General features: G+C 37.7%; 1 protein-coding gene across 1 annotated transcript; it reads right to left on the reverse strand.

The window, feature by feature from the left end:
• Positions 1–3,292: 3,292 nt before the first annotated feature.
• POU1F1 (POU class 1 homeobox 1) lies at positions 3,293–12,626 on the reverse strand. The gene is made up of 6 exons (XM_040566745.1): positions 12,443–12,626; positions 11,461–11,625; positions 10,933–11,178; positions 9,090–9,254; positions 7,596–7,656; positions 3,293–4,699 (listed from the first exon to the last, which is right to left on the reverse strand). Exons 1-6 carry the CDS (start codon positions 12,624–12,626, stop codon positions 4,486–4,488), a joined length of 1,035 nt encoding a protein of 344 aa, XP_040422679.1. The 3' UTR covers positions 3,293–4,485.
• Between the last annotated feature and the right edge of the window lie 4,993 nt (positions 12,627–17,619).

Consider the following 17,619-nt stretch of genomic DNA (forward strand, 5'->3'; position numbering starts at 1 on the left):
AAACTTTGATGGTGTATCAGCTCTGTTCCCTTACACCGTATTTCTCCTTTCCTTGCCTTTCAGTGTTAAAATCCGAGCTTAAAGCCACAAAGACAGCAGCTAAGTTCAGAACATTTGACCAACCTGGAATTTTAATTATTATACTGTGACTTTTTTTTTCCTAATAGTTCCATTTCCTAAATATAAGCTGGCTTTTGACCCAAGCTATAAAGGACCATAATATTTGCTGAAGTTGCCTGTGGGCCTTTGACTCAACATTAAGCATAGCTTTTGATTAAGTTTGCAATTCCTTTTCACTTGAAAAGGAGTGACTACTCTTAGGCATTGAAGAAGAAACCATAAAGTGAAATTAGTTAGGTATAAAACGTTACTGATTGTATTTTGATTGAACATCAAGGCTTGTGTCCTTTCTAACTGTATTTTATACTTTCAGTGGCTGTTAAAATTGGACTTAATTCTGTGATGAGCTCTTTCCTCTGTCTGTAGGGTCTTTGAAGAAGAAGAATAAAGGCATTACCATTTGGTGTCAGTAAGATTGCTTATGTAGAATCATTGATAAGATCTATCCAGTGTTTCTGGAAAGTTATCTTAAATTCTGCAGCCCTACTCTGTGTCTTTCTGCTATCTTTCAGTAGCAGATTGAGAAGTGTTGTAAGTTTGTAGGCTTGCTTATAGTTATCTCAAGTATAGGTAAGTATTTTGTAGCTCTCTATAACCAAATTACACCCCCTACAAAGAAACACATTCCTTTTAAATTATTCTTAGTGGACTAAAAAACAACAATAAAAAGTCCTCAAACTCCTTTATCTTTGCTGACGCTTTAACAGCAACTGCAAGTCATCTATCCAAGAACACCACCATGATTGCTTGATGCACCTAAGAATGTCTGTTCTGAGACATTGACAGACCAAAGTCCATCTCACCCAGAATCCTACTCCACTAGTGCCTGCAGGCAGTGCCCAAGAAAACATGAGAATAAGATAAACACAGATGACCCTTAATATCTCTTAGCCTCTAACTTTTATTTTAATTTAGGGTACTCCTAGAGCCATGCATAGTTTCACTGTATATGACAGCTTAGACTGGCTTTCTCTTCTGTGAACTTGGCCATATAAATAAACCGCTGGCACCCACACTTTGTGGTAGAGGATTTCCACAATGTAGTCCCCACAACATTAAGAACCACCACTTTTCTCTTTTTTTTCTTTTTTTTTTTTCTCCCTTCAGTTTACTTCTAGTTTCACGCGTTGATTCTCAGTTCTTAGATTACAAAGGATGGTGAATAACTGTCTCCATCCACCCTTTCGGAACAGCTCATAATTCAATAGACCTCTACAATATTAAATGCACACATATTACATCTAGAAGAGAGAGAGTCCTAGCTTAATTAGTTATTCCAGTTACCTTTGGTCATCAGCTTTTCCTGTACTGGGACCCTTTCTAGGTCTGTTGTATCCTTCAAACAAGGGTGACAGAGTACATAGCACTTAGGAGACAGGTGAACCACATATTTACATATTAGTATAATGCCTTGTTTTGTCCTCTGTTCTAGTTTTAATGCTACCTAAAGTTACCATAGGAAAAGTAAGAGCAAGAAAAAAAGAAAAGAAAAATAGTGCAGCCCATGTTTGTCAAACAGCCACCTAACCTTACTTGCAGGCTTGTAAAGCTAACCCTCAGAAGTCTTATCTAGGTTTTTTCTCCCAATCAAGAGTGATGATGGCAATTATCTAGTGAGTAAGTTGTTCCTAGAGAAAACACTGAATTGCTACTTTCTCTAAGTCTAAAAGCTGCAGCTGCAGCACATTAAATTGATTTCATCCTTTTTTTTAAACAATTCTGCTCTAATTTGTTAGTATTTCCATGGAAACAGCTAGATGTTGTTAGATGGTGGCTGCTTCTTCCATTTAGTCTTTTTGTCATTCTTTTGCAAGAAAATGTCATTATATGTCACCTTTCATTTTATTTTGCTATGCTTCTGCAATTAGTCTTCACTTGTGAGACTTTATGGAAAACTAGAAATCACAGTTTTATGGTAAGTCTGTTCTTGAATTAACTTACAGCATGCTAAAACAAACAAGTGCATCAGCACAATACACAGCTAAAAAACTACAAACCATTATGTGGAATACCAAATATATAGGAATACTTTATTTGGGGAGGAGGGGAACATACAGGCTTATATCATTTTTAGGAAGCCTTTTATAATCAACAAAATAACTTACAATATAAATAAAATTCATATTTGTCTGTAGTTTCAATATACATAACGCTAGGTTACATAACGTCAAAGGTACACAAATGCATGCTATCACCTTCACTGAGTGCCAATCTTCTCAAATGTATTTATCTTTCATCCTTTTGGAAAGCTAATGATCTGTCAATACGCGTGGCTGATAAAGACTAAGGCTCAGTCTTTGCTGTTGTGGGTGAGCTATGCCAGTGATGAGGATTATCTGAAGAGAGAACATAGCATAATTTCTCCCATTTGAATTATTAGACTAGAGGCTACTTCTAAATTAAGGGGTTATAGCAGTGCAATTCACCCATAAAAATATATTTTCTTAATCCAGAGGCCTAATTTCCATAGCTGAGTATGCTTATGGTCACTGTAATAGGTGTAAGAGACCATTTAATATACAGCAGTATGAGAACACAACTTGCACACACTGCTTTTAAGTGATCTTGAACATTAAACCCCTTTGCTTTCTGTGGGCCTATTATCTAGACATTTTCTAAATCATCAGGTCTGTTTTATGGAAAAATAAAATTTATCCGGCCATTACTACTTGCACGTACTCAATTTCAGTCCTGGGAAAAGACTAAAATACATATATGGTAATAGACTATTTAATAACAATGAGCAGGGCTGATGAGATGGCTTGATAATCTATCCCTGGTGAGTACTAAAGTCCTTAATTTAGTTTCTTAGTGTCTGGCTTTCTGATAGGTGGAGCTCTGGCATGGTTGTGTTTTGTTTTTTGTTGTTATTCTTTTATTTTTGTCTTTGGTTGTTCGTTTTATGTTAGTAGGGATTTTTTTCTTTCTTTTTTTTTTTTCCTCCCCGTGATTATTTCCCTAGGCTAGGGGAGGACGAGGGATTGTTTTCAATTAGTGGAGTGTAAGAGAGTGGGAACGTACAGTGTAATAAATGCTTTGTGTGGATACTTATTTCAGAGAGAAAAAAAAAAAAAAACAAAAAACTTCTTGTTTTTAGCTTAATACATTCTCTCTGGTGTAAGTATGTCCACAAAAGATTTAATCAGAAAAAAAAATACAACGCAGAGAAAGCCCAAAGTAAAAAATAAAAAAATAAAAAAAAATAAAAATCCTCTAGTTTTTCCCTCAAGCCACAAAGTCATAAGGTAAGGTAAATTGTTTCCCAATTTTTATAGCTAAACCTATCGAAATCAGACTTTAAGGCACGCAATCCAATAGCAAGAAATACCTTTGATAACTAGCATAAAAAAAAAGGTCTTTTATAGTTGGTATCTGCTTAAGGCAGTCAAGTGGTACATTAAGTGTTAGGGGCTGTGTTGACACCTTGGTACTGGTAAGCTTATTGTACCATGAATAAAGACAGCATTTATAGCACATCTTTCATGTCTTCACTCTGAACAGACACAAGGAAGTTACCTGAAATGGTTCAGTCAGAGGCGTGCAGCTTCTGTGAGGTGGTACCTGGATTTCAGCCAGTTTTGGAAAGGCAGCTCTTCTGTCCTCACCCGGTGCTCCTCTGCCTGCCTTCCTGGCTTGCTCACAACTAGTGGCGGTCCCACAAGATCCTGTGGGTATTTTCTATCTTTGGCCATAAGTAGATAGTCAACATCACCACCACCACAAGTTTAAGGTCACTTATTCACCTTTTCCTCTTCCTCGAGGTTCTAACTTATTTTTCATGTTTAATTTAGTGAACTCAGTGTTTGCTGCTGGAGACAGGACCCTGCATGAGCCTAACGGCTCGCAGTCTCGCGGATTTAGCTCATTTAGCTAGTTACCATGGGGTGAAGGGTATAGCAATTACATCGATGTGCAGAGGCAAAATTATTTCAAAACAACAGCAGCTGATACCAAGCTTTGTAACCTTTCTTCATGTGTAACACAAAGGATTTGTTTCCTCATGCTTAGGTTACCTACACGGGGCTCTCTGTTAATCATTAAATGTAGCACAAATGCAAGGAAGGCATGGTACAGGGAAACTGCAACTACCTGGGCAACTTGTAAAGCATTTCCAGTTGTGTAATGCATAACAGGTTCCTTGCAGTTAAGCAGAGGCCTCCCAGTCTTTAAATATATGCTGTAACATTTAATTTGTTCCCAACCTTTTACATTAAAATCAGGTCTTCTGCACTACATTGCAGCTGAAGCTGGCTAGTTTGTAGGGAATCAAGAGATTTACTAATTTTTATATTTTTTTAAACAACGAAGTACTTGAAATATTTACAAAAAGCAAAACAGAAATCCACAACTATGCATGAAAAAGATTTACCGGCACTCGTGATGCTCCTTGATAATAGAACTAAAGGCGTTCTGATGCAAACTTGTCTTCACTCTTTTTTCCCTTTGTCTTCTGTTGCAAAACCAAACTCTCACAACTTCTTTCTCAAGATTGAGCCCCTCAGCCATCCTCATAATTTCCTGAGAAGAAGGCTTACTTTGTTCTCCAAAGTGCCTCTCTAGGGCTTCTTTGGCAGCAATACTGGATAAAGGGACAAAATTTCACCTTTAGATGCTTTTCTGACACATTCAGGCTTTTGCCACTAGTTCAGGAGAAGGGTTGAGTCAGAGCACTGAAGGCAATGACTTGGCTTGTTTCCTCTTTTGCTGAGTAAATAAAAACCCACAGAACTTACTGCTGTAGTACGTTGCTGATGTGGACGGCATAACATGCAGAATGCATGAAATTAGGAATTAGGAAAAAGGAATGCAGAATTTCTGCACAGAGTCATTTAAAGACAAAAATACCATCAACTTCAGTGCAATTTTAGTGGTAATCATGAAATATTTGTGCTCCTTGATGTTCTCTAGAACATACAGCTACTAAATAGACATGAATGAGACCCTGGGAATGAGAACAAACCTGACCACCCATTCTGCCCCAGCCACAGCAGTGTCACTGGTGTCCAGCAAATGCACGTTGCTGTGGGTCACCTGGCTGTGTCATATCATTCACCTTTAAAAAGGGGAAGAGCTTCATCAATTATCATCTGGGATGTGCTGTGTCAAGTTCTGTATCTCACCTTGTTATGGAGCGGACACTATATTACTTTTAGAAATCAGAGATTACAGCAGTCTGTTTTGCTGCATTTTCTAAAAACAAAAAATCAGCCTTAACCTATTCTTCACAGTCAGCAATGACAAAGTCGAGCTGTTCAATAAAAAAGTAAACTAAGAGTACTATCTTTCCTTAATTCACTTCCTATTTGTGTTAATGTATTCTCAAAAATTTAAGAGTATCTGCAACATGCTTGCCTGTGAGCAATAGGGTGCACCCAAAACTAGCTTCAGCAGTAGCTGTAATTTCTTTGGACACAAGAGGGCACTTCATGCTTTATTCTGAAAATGAGGTGTGGGTATTTCCATTATACAAATGTACAAAATAGCTGCTAGAGTTCCAGATACTTCGTCTGGAATATGTTGTTGGTCTTTAATTTACAGGTTTATTTTGAAAAATTTAGTGGCATTACCAAGCCTACCTAATTAATAGCATAATGTTCTGCACACACAGAGATGTATAGTTAATTATTTTTGACTAGGGTTTTTTAGGTTTCCTAATGAAAATAGAAAATAGCTTCCACAACTTCAAATTAAGGAGCTTTTGCTCAGGGTATAACTAACCTAATGTAGTTAGTGGGACTTCTGTTTTACCTCTAGTTTGACTTCAAACATCAATTAAGAATTGCTAAGAGTAAAGCTACAGTTCAAATAAGTCCGTCTCCCTGATTAGTTTGAGGTCTTCAAACTGAGGTCCTACATGCCTTCAAAGAAGTAATTAATATTTTCTTACTATATTGGATATGGTACTGAACTTCCCCTCAATTATCTGTGCCCTTGAAAACTTGCCACATATGATGGTCTCAGTGCGATGAGATTAGATATAAAAGCAGGAAGAATAATAATAAGCTTAAAGTGAAGACTGACTTCCTCAGCAGCTGTTAAAAAGCAACAGCAGCAAAACCGACAACATTAGAGGAATGGTCTTCAGGGGATTCCTCTAGCCAGGGGAAAATACCTAGAACAGAGATGCTCTGAACTCACTGCTCTCAGTCAGTAATGCACAAACTGTCTAAGGGCATGGCACTATCCCTGAAGACCTTACTCGCTTGGAGAGAAGCTGGGAGAAGAAACTGGCATCCAAGAGTAAAATTTCATCCCTTCTGAGGTGCTGTGATTAGCAAATGAGCAATGAAGCATCTCCTATCCCCAATTCACTCCTAGCTGAGAAGCATCCCCTTAGAGGAATACTTTAAAAGTCAAAGAAATCATATTTTCATTTTATTTCTTATATCAAAGGCAATATGATTGAAAAAGGAAAGCCCAAGTTGAATGGGAGAGGAAAAACTATGAGCTGTCACTGTGGGACTCTGAGATTGCGGGGCCATGGAGCAGCCTACATCTCTGGGAGATGACATTGCACACAGGATATGATCCCTGTTCAAAGAACAGGTGCAGTACTCTAAGAGGTAAGGCATGACAGTACCAGGTTGTGCCCAAAGGCAGCCAAATTCCCTTTCTGTGGAAGAGTACTACAGCTCCTTGGAGGCCCCAAGTGAATTTTCTTCATCAACAATAAGAAGATTATCTAAATGAGAACAACATACCCCACACCGTTGCTTTCATCATGTTCTTGGCTTTAGCTATGTAGTAATTGTTTATATAACATGTTTTTACCAGCCTACTTTATTTCTTTATGGATTTGAGGCTAGACAGATGGTAGATTTTGGTTCCCCGACATGTAAAAAAAAAAAAAAAAAAAAAAAAAAAAAAAAAAAAAAAAGGAAGTTCCCAGAACAACTCTGTTTTGTTTTGTTTTTTTGGTGTTTTTTTTGTTTTTTTTTTTTTTTCCATTTAGCTCATGAATTTCTTCTTTGGGAACTCCAAAGAACCCAGTGACAGAAGATAGGGACAGAGACCTGCAAAAGATATCCTCAAACTTCCCAGACCACAATTCTGTGGCAAAATAATGCAATTTCATTTGGTATAATTTAGAACTTCCTATAAATGAAAACAAGGGTGCTCTGCTATCTTACTATATAAAGATTATAAGATTGCGGCAGAATTGTAATAAAGTGTTTTTTTTTGTTGTTGTTGTTGTTTTTTTTTCATACTGTAGTATGTTGTCATTTTGAAAAAAAAGTCTTTAATTGGGAAATTTAAGACATTTGGAGAAAATTGGGGGCTTGGAGGGGTATGCTGTTGTTTTTCACTGGAATGTTTCAAAATAATTTATTTTTCATTAACTATTCATTAGTAGGAAAAAAACACCTTGACTTCAGCCTCACTCACCCCGCCCCCCCCCCCCCCCCCCCAAAAAAAAAAGAAAAGCATCTTAGCCAAAGGGTTTACTAACATGTAACCCCATAAATATGTATTACCTTATGGTGGTTCTGCGCTTCCTCTTCCGCTCATTCACTCCAACTTTTTCATTGTATAAAGCTGTATTAAAAACAAAACAGCAGTTAACTTATATGGGGAATGGAAACTGAGCACAATCATCTCTAGAAAAAAATCATCCTTTTGTTTGAAGACAGAAGAAAGTGTTACAAATACTGTTGCTGGCAGCACCACAAGAAGGACACCATGCACAGTTACACTTCTTTCTTTAAGACATTTCGTCATTGTTTTAACTACAGTTATAAATGTTTATAAGCAAAAAGCCAGTGGTAAAGCTGCAAGTAGCACTCTCTCTTTTTCTCTGCCAGTGTACCCAAGGAACCATACATCAGCCCCCTTCCTTTTACATAACTTATTCCTCCTTGCCTGCAGGGTACAGTCTGGAGAGATGCAACCCATCTCCGTACTCGTCAGCCACCTCACCGTCTTTCTTCAGAAATAAGGCCCTGGCACCTCTTCCATTTATTCATCTGCCCCACCTTCTGGTGCACAAGTGTCCCCTTGTTTTTCAGAAGCCTCTGTCTGCAGGCATGATCTTACCCTGCAGCTCAAGCCTGTGCCAATGCTCAAACAGTCAGGAGCTGCTACCCACCATAAATCCCTTAGAAGTGATCCTTATAATGTGCTGACCGCATTAAGAGATTTTGGTTCAATTTGGTTCAAAGGAAAATGAACTGTGTGGCAGGAGCAGCTCCTTAACAATGTTTCCTACTGTTGAATATAATGGAAAATGCAAAAAGTAGTATTAAGATCATCTCTTTCTTCCTATGTTAGGTGAGTGCCGCACAGTGGTAAGTCCTAGCTTTCAATCACCTCCAGACATACTGCTTCACATCACTGCCATTCACCCTGTTGAAAAGGTGCTTCCTTAAAACAACTCATTTCCTTTGCATCGACCAACCTGTTCTAAAGTCAGCTTAGCCCAGTGAACCTCAGAATTCTTTCTAAAAGTGAAAATTAACAGGGCAAAAGGAAGGGAACCCTCTAGCAGCAAAAAGGTCACAGCAAAAATGTCACATCAAAAACCTCTATGTCATACTATTCTTCTTCAGGGGTTCAAAGAGGACTGCCTTAGCTGACTGAACTCAAATTCTTTATCCCATGGCCACATCCTGCATGCCAGAGACTGGAAGGAAGTGTCTTCTGCTAGTGAAGAATCCCAGTTCAGTGCTGCACACACTGTCCTGCAGATCCTAAAGAAGTGGTAATGACTCTGACAAATGCTACAGGAGTGGGACTAGCTCACTACAGTGGGACTGAAGGAAATGACTTCCAGAAGGCAAAGTGATGTTTCTGCTGTTCTGTACCCTCTATGCCTTTCAGTTTGCCCCTCCTCACTCACCCAAAAAAGATACTAAAATTCATTACATGCCATCAGCACAGCTTTAAAGCTATTTATACATATTAGTCCTTCAAAGTATTTATAAGATCATGGTCTAATTGCAGTCGATATTCAGAGGATTTCAGCTCTCTACCTCCCACTTGCTCTGCTTCCTCCAGCCACTTGGACAGTATTGATTTCAGTTTGCATGCGTTCTTGAAACTCAGCTGCAAGTTTTCAAACCGGCAAATTGTAGTTTGGCTGAATTCAGAGCCATGCACAGCAGCCAGCGCTTCCCCAACATTGGTTTGCGTATAACCTGTCAAAAATTAAAAGGAAAAAGTCACTCTAAAGCTTTCTAAACAGTGTTACTGTCCTTTATACGCTTAAGCCTTCATTGCTGACTCTTATGAACCTTGTGTGCCTGTGGTGTCTTCAGGATGGTCTTTCTGCAGAGGTCTCTGAGGCTGACTTTCAGCTCACCTCAGAGCTGTGTGGCGTCTTCTGTTGATTTCAGAGGAGTTTTACAGGCTCTGAGATTAGGGATCTGAGAAAGGTCCAGACCCCATAACCTTTCTTTAGAGGATGCCATGGCAATAAGCTAATCCCTAGCAGCACTGCTGGCCTCCTGTTATTTGATGTGATGCCTAAATTGAAGCAATCAGAGAAGTGCTGCACTTTACATGCAGGCACTGACGTGGTAAACAGCAGCTCTTCGTTGAGTGCATTGAATAATTTGGCTTGTCTTCCTCCCTCTCTACCTCTGCGCCGGGATGGGCACAATCTCTTTAGATGCTGAATGTCTCACAAGGCAGCCTTTTGCTTCCCTTTTGACTGCACTAACTGTGTCTCTCGGTCCCAGACCCAAAGCCCATATTAACTCTGTCTTCTCTTGTAAAGCTCAACCTCAGATTAGTTTTCCTCTGCAAATTGCATTTTTCCCATCAGAGCATTAAGATCAGTCTCACAGTCTCTCTGCCGTTTGTTTACATCAGAGGAAGTTTCGCTCCCTCACAAATCACTGCATCAAGATGCAGTAATAATTACACTGATTAATAGCCTGAGGCCTCGATAATCTTTCCTCTGCTGTAGTTGACATTGAATACATGATATACAGCAAAAATACTTAAGTTACCCAAATATTATTATACCTAAGTACCCAAATATTATTATAAACCATAAATTTCTGCTTTAGTCCTTATTTGTGTACTGCAAATGGAACACAAGAACTTTCTAGCTATTGAGATAATGCATAGACACATGTAACAATCTTGTATTTTTTCTTACATTTATAAAGGTGACTTTTTTAATAGAAAGATGCCCTGTGACTGTAATGCTACAATATAATTCTATAAGCAATAATGTCAAAATTGCAGCTCTTTGTTTAGAGTACCCAATATTCAGCTCACCAGAGACCCACTGATACAATTCACCTCACATCATCCCCACTAGTTATCAGATAGGAACAAAGAAATCAATTGCTGCTGTACCTGTGTCATGCTACCAGAAAATAAAACAGGAGGAAAATCTTCCTACTGGTGGGAAAAATTTGCTATGGATGTCATCCATCTTGTATACTGAGGTGGCATTGCACCATCTTGTGAGATGGAGCACTTCATGGGGAAGAGAATGGGTACAAGAGGTTAGAGAATGTGCTGCCCTCAGTTGCAGAAAATTTTGAGCTATTCAGAAACTAATGCACCTGCTACTGAATGCAACTTAGTGAACAACAACAAAAAAATGTATCTGCTCTTGTAAGCAAGACAAATAATTCAAAAAGCAGGAACTTTTAGTTACTTTCTGCATACTAAGCTGCAAAAAGCTGAAGTTTATTAATTCTGTGCAAGTCTTCTAGGAATGGAAAAAAGTTGGCCATACAAGGCAAGGATTAAAGTTATGTTTAGACAACTGCATGGACCAGACCATAAAACACTCAGAAATAATTGACCTCTCTTTGGAAATTTTCAGCCTTTTGTTGGCTGACAAAAAGCACATACCCAGCTTAATTCTCCGCAGTTTGAATTCATTAGCAAATTTCTCCAGCTCCCTGATTTCAGGGGAATCCATGTCAATAGGCTCTTCAACAGACTTGCTTTTCCTGCGGAATTCCTGCTTGAAGTCTGCAGCTGTGGGATCGTCGCCGAGAAGGGACTGGTGCATGGGTGTGAAGCCGTGGCCCAGAGCACAGGAGCTGGCACTCAGGGCGTGCTCAGGGAATTTATAAAGGCAAGGAGTCAGGCTGCCTGAGCAAAACCCAAAAGAAAACTATGTACAGTTATTCTGCTAGACTATGAAAAGATGCCTTTGCCACCTCATAAAAAATATTACAGATTAGGTTATGTAATTTATATGAAAGGCTACCCAGGAGCAAGAGTGAGGATCTCCCAAGAGACCCAGTCTTTCTCTTGTCTCCATATACAAAAGCAGAATAGCAATCACTTTCACAACCCACAGCCATACATATTGCATAGCCAAACTGTGACATGTCATTACAGATTTCAGATAGGAAAACCACACACACACACACAAAATCCCAAAGAATAAGGAAAAGACAAGAAAAAAAGAAAAGGACTTGCTTTGCAATGTGCTGACACCATTGACTATGTTGGGATGTGGCATGCTGCATGTCTGTAAAATGCGGCTCTGGGAGAGACTTGCTGATAGCATCTCTGGAGTTGCAGGCTTGATACCTAAGAAATACAAGGGTACAAAAATAAAGAAGGTTGAAGATCTATTTATTTTGGAATAGAACACAATGGATTTCTGAGCAATACCTTTTGTTTAATACCTATAGACTTTACCTGGGGATCTAAACAATGACAGGAACATTTGCAATAGACGGGTTAAACAGATTAATGGATAATGAAATGGGAAGATTTGTACATTTGCACACAGTGAAGGAAGTCTACTGTCAGTCTGTAAGAAGTCCCTACACAAGATGTACTAATCTATACCAACTTAGTGAAATGTTTCCTTCAATCTTAAGTGAAATCAGATGCTGAGTTTGATCTGGATTAGCTCTGAAAAACAATTATTTCCTGGGCTGTGTGTTAATCTGGCTCATGGAATTGTCTCACTGAGGGCAACTTGAACTTGCATAGAATAAGATTTCCTCTTTCTTACTTGGCCTGGGACTTTAAAACTGAGTGGGATGCTAGCATACCTGTGAGTGGAAAAATCCATGATCACCTCTGCGAAAGCACGTCATACTGCTTTATAGCACTCAGAAAAAGCATATGTTGACTGAAAGTATTTTTTTTTCTGGCCTTGAAGGCTATCCCAACATGTTTAAACTGGTAAAAATACAAAACAATCAAAAAACCAAACTTGATCATAACTCTCTATTTCAAATATCGATTCTAAATCCTGTCACAGTTTCCATGCTACAAGTTTAATGCTCATTTATCTTGTCTTCTTTAAGCAATTGTCTTGAACTGATCCCTTTAAATGAAAACTGACCAAAATCAATATTCTAGCAGCTCACCCAGTTTAGGCTACATCTCTTACCTGCCATCACCCCATAGGTAGACGGTTGATTTCCGTAGTGACAGGAGGGCACAGAGTAATGAAGTCCTGCCAATGTATTTCCCAAAGTCATCATGGCAAAATGGAGATGGGAGCATTTAGGAGTTTGGATCAAAAACAAAACAGATGGGACTGGTAAGAAAATGTATGAGGACTCAAGATACATCCTTTCAGTTTAGAAGTAGACGGTATCCTCGTATATTGTTTTTTTCTCTAAACATTAACTCTGGGCCATAACCATCAGGTTGATGCTGCTGGAAGTCCAGAACACTGGACCCAGTCACACCAGATGAGATTGCCGCTACAAGTAGTGAGATACCTTTTGAGCCCAAACCAGAAATTGTCATATCATGGTCTTTATGTATTATTTTAAACAAAATCTATGGATCTAGCCACAGTTTATATATACTGCTGAGTACGCAAAGCAATGAACTCTCCAAGAGGAGGCTCCCCACCCAACTTCCACATACCATTTCATTTATTCTTACATGAAAACTTGTTTTATGTTTCCAGAAACATCATTGCCTTCACTATCATGAAATCCCAGAGTGAACACACACATATATAGGAAGGCAATATTTTATGCATGCGTAAGACCTATGTTCTCAAAAGCAGCTGTTTGGGACATTTGCTTTGCGGCATCCAGAAGTCATTTTCACAAGTGCCAAGCCACTGAAAACATTTCATAGTGCTTTTGCAGGGTTGTCAGGAAACAGGACGATAGATTCTGGGCTCATCTAAAAAGTTTGGCTTATATCAACATTTTCTATCACCAGCAGCAACAAGCATGCAATGAATTTATCTCCAAGCGTTTTCACGGGGGTCTTGCAGGCAGTATAGCAAGAAGCATAAGTCTGAGGAAGAGATTCAGGAAGCATATTCCACTGGTTTCTTGCCTCACTAGATCAATATTACAGCTGCTCAAGAAAATCAGCAAAGAGGTCAAACAGTAGCAAACTTTCATCAGTGAAAGATGAAGCTTTGCTCTATTTCCCACTTCTCCTGGGCAACTTCTGGAAAGCAGAAATCACTATTTTCTAGCTCACTCAGATGAAGAGAGGTATTTCAGTTCCATGCTCAGTAATCTCCAATGCCTGGAGATTCAGACAACGTTTTACTCAATGCAAAAGCTATGGTTCCTGACAGGTAAGCAGACAGCAGAAAAATATACAGTGTCCCGTCTAACAACTGTGCTAAAGAGGAATATTAAAAATTCATGTTTGTGAACAGATATGTAGAACTGCACTTCAGAGCACACATTCCAGTTGTTCAAAACAGAATAATTAATTAGGGATTAAAATCTCTGTTTTTTACACCAGTAATAACAGTAAAATGTCATGTTTAGACACAGGTATATATCTATAAACTCTACTAAAAGAAGCATGCTCGTACAAGTATAAATACACCCAAAATAGAGATTACATTAACAATACTGATGCACTTAGAGCAATACAGCTTTTCTGTTGAATTAAGATCTAGGTGTTTACTTGCGGTTGTTTTTTTTTTGTTTTTTTGTTTTTTTTTTCTATTATTATTTCATAATCCATAGTCTGTACCATTTTTATAAATAAAGATTACCATTTTCAACTTACTAATAAAGATTTGATACTAGGTAGGGAGGAAGATGCTACTTAAATAATAACAATTAAAATGTATAGGGTACTACAGAAAACTATAAGATATTGTATATTATTTGAAAAAAAGTACTCCCTCATATTTAATGATGCAGCATTGTTACATGCCTTTTAATAAAATCTGACATTTAAATAAGTCATTATTCAAAATTCTTTCAAGTCTACTTTTTTTCCACAAGTTTTCATTAGATGTTTTCACCAGAATGGTATTGTTCATTACAATTTCTGAATCTATGCACAAAATTTGGAAACCTTTACTCATTGGAAACGGCACCTTCTGTCACTTTTGTTCTGACAGGATCACCTCCTAGATGTGATCCTGTGAATTAAATTCCCACTGACTACAGTCATATGTGTCCTTGTGGTGTAACTAGAAAATATCAAAAAACAAATCCAAAACAGATCTGCAAATGCTTTTGATAATACTGCCTGTCACCATATATTTTTCCCTAGATCAGAATCATAAGGATAAATAAACAATCTAGAAAATACTGCTATAATACAGATATATAAGTATGGCCTCATATAAAATTTAAATTCTCCTATATAGTTCCCTACTAACACTACTAGCAACAACTGCGTTAGGACATTTTGAGCTTCCTACCTAGCATATAAGACCACATTAGGTAACACCGATGCTTAGTTTTCATTACCTATATGCTATTTGTTTTATTAAAACATTTCATTTCCAATGCATTCAGCAAGAGTTGTTCCTTGTTAAGACTCCAAGTAAAATTCTTACCTGTATGCAGTTTCAAATAAATCAAAACTATTTCTTTTTCAGTTCCTGAAAGTTTTCAGTAACTTCTGTATTCTAGAATCCCATCTCTGTAGATTGGAGGCTGCAAGAAATTCCTCTCTCTCTGTCTCTCTCTCAGACAGTTTAGTATTTAAATGTAATTACTTGGGTTATATACACAACACATGAATTTCCAAAATGTAGATGAGACTTCCATCACCAATTTTGAACATTCACTTCAATCTTCGTTTTTATTCAGTATGTAATATGCTTCATAGAGCAATGTTTCTCCTTGAAAACATTTCCATATAGTATTCAAACCTATTTTAAATACATTTCCTATTTAAAGTAATTTATACAATTCAAAATTGTGGTTACATAAACAATCTTTCAATTATTTACACAACAATTATTAAGACTATAATGATAAAAATGTGTCAGCATTTGAACCTGTTCTAACCTACTGTATTTATAGTCTAATCTTGTAATAAATTAGGAGAAAGCTAAAGCTTGTCTGAAATGCAAAAATTGTGAGTGTTCCTCATTCACTCATGATGCAGTTTTGTGAAATTGTTTTTATTTTAAAGTACTTCCAGTCCTGCACATAATTGATACCAAACACTTTAAATATTGTGAAACTTGATGCAGGCATATCATCTAAAAACATTAAAAATGAGAGTTATAGAGAGCAATATTATTTTTAAAAAGTACCTGTAGAGACAACATTGGTCGCATGGTTAGAAACTGGCAGGCACTCTGCTGCGCTGTGATGCATTATCAGAGGCAGAGAGGGAGAAGAGTCAGAATTCAAGGGCACAAAGGTGTCGGATGAAGCAAACGCTTGGCAAGTCATACCCTCAAAGAGGTGAAAGGCAAAGAGCCACCTTCCCCTGTTTTCTAACAGAACAGATCCTGAGTGATTAACAGCAGCTCCAACTGTATTCCAGTCTTTGTACTTGCATATACATATACAGAAGGGCTCCAGAGCACAGGGACATCGTGTGCAGGTATTTATACCACCAGGAAATCCCTTTATCCATTTTAATGTTCTTTCCCCAGCAATATTGCTATACTGCTATAGAGCCTCCTTCCTTCCCACACAAACACAATACACATCCAATTAGTATGGAGAGAAGAAGAGGGAAACCAGAGACATGATTTAACAGATATTTTCAATTAGGTCTTTTGTGAAGAACAATGACCAGAAAAAAAAAATAAATAAAAGTTCCATCTCCAAAGTCGGTAGCAAAGAGACAGGTACGGTTAATACTAAGTAGGTTTCCACAGTTAACACCTGCCCCCAGAATCTCATCCAGGCAATTGTCTGGAAGACAACCTGGCTGAGAGCTCAATCAAAAGTCTGCAGAAGTCAAGAACCTATAGCAAAATACTCTGAATTAACCAAATTCCTAGCAGTTACACAGTCATCATTTGTCTTGTTATACTACTAAAAACAAGTGATGTGTAACACAGATCAACTGTATCCAAGAGGAAGCTGCTGAACAGACAGTTTTACACAAGCAAGAACTGCTGAATGTTTATCTAAGATAAACTCTTGAAAGAGCCTATAGTGACACATGAAATTCACTCACAGTTACTATTATTAATTTATAGCATTGCAACATCTACAGTCTCATCCACAAGGTCCTGGTCTTTATTGTTCTAGTGACTAAGTAAATGCAGAATCTTTTTACAAAGAATTAACTATCTAAATGATTTGCTGGCATGAAAACGGAATGACTTTGGAACAGTAAAAAGCATACAGGTTAATCTGAAAATGATGAAAAATCACTAAGTACATCATAGTCATATATTCTACGTATAGGTCATAAATTTTAAAGGAAAAAAAAAAAAAGAATCAGATGTTCCATTTCATTCATTTTACTTTTTAGGAGGTAAAATGTATTTTTTATTTTAATTTGTAACCGAAGATGGTTGGGTCAGCCCATAAAGATGATGAAGATGATGATACTCTTGGTTTAAGCCTTCTTGGATATTCCAAACTGGATCAAATGCCCGAAGTAGGATTTTGATGTAACAGACTTCCAATATGTGGTATGGGAGAGATCACATATTGCCTTTTTTTTTTTTTCCTGTAGAATCCTTGATATTATCTGTAAATGTGATTTTGTGAAGGCTGTGTCTTTGGTTGTGGAGAAATTTCAGAATTACTGCATTTTGCAAATTACACATGTGCTTTAGCAGTAATGAGGCTAAATACTGATATAACTACTTTCTGTATACAACTTCTATATTGTAAAATTTACAAAAACTTTAAAATAATCATTACAATATTATGGAAGATACCACCACCAAATGAACTGCCATCTATATTACTTTGGGTTTGGCCCTATATATATTAAAGCCTCTGAACTCAGGAGTACATTGGCTAATGAATGAGAACTGAGCCTTAAACTCCAGCATTTGTTCAGCTGAATGTGTATTTGGAACCCATACAATTTTCAGATCATGGCACTGCACTGAAGGAAACTTAGACAGATGTCTGTAATGCTGACATTGCTTTTAAACCTTACAAGCAGTTCTCAAATAGCATATCCTTCTTATGACACAAGTAATTTTGTTAGCTCCAAGAGTAGATCTTGGCACACTTGGCCAAAGTGCTATACATAATGGAAAGTATGTAAACTGTTACTCAATTGTGTGGAAATTCAACAATTGTTTTAAGAATGTTCACCTTTGGTGACTTTTTCTCCCTCAGCAAGGAGCATGATAAATCCACAAGTGTCTTCAGTCCACCTATATAATGAGGCTTTGAAGCCATGGAA

This window comes from Cygnus olor, chromosome 1 (genome assembly GCF_009769625.2).
Source record: "Cygnus olor isolate bCygOlo1 chromosome 1, bCygOlo1.pri.v2, whole genome shotgun sequence".
NCBI classification, from domain to species: Eukaryota; Metazoa; Chordata; class Aves; order Anseriformes; family Anatidae; genus Cygnus; species Cygnus olor.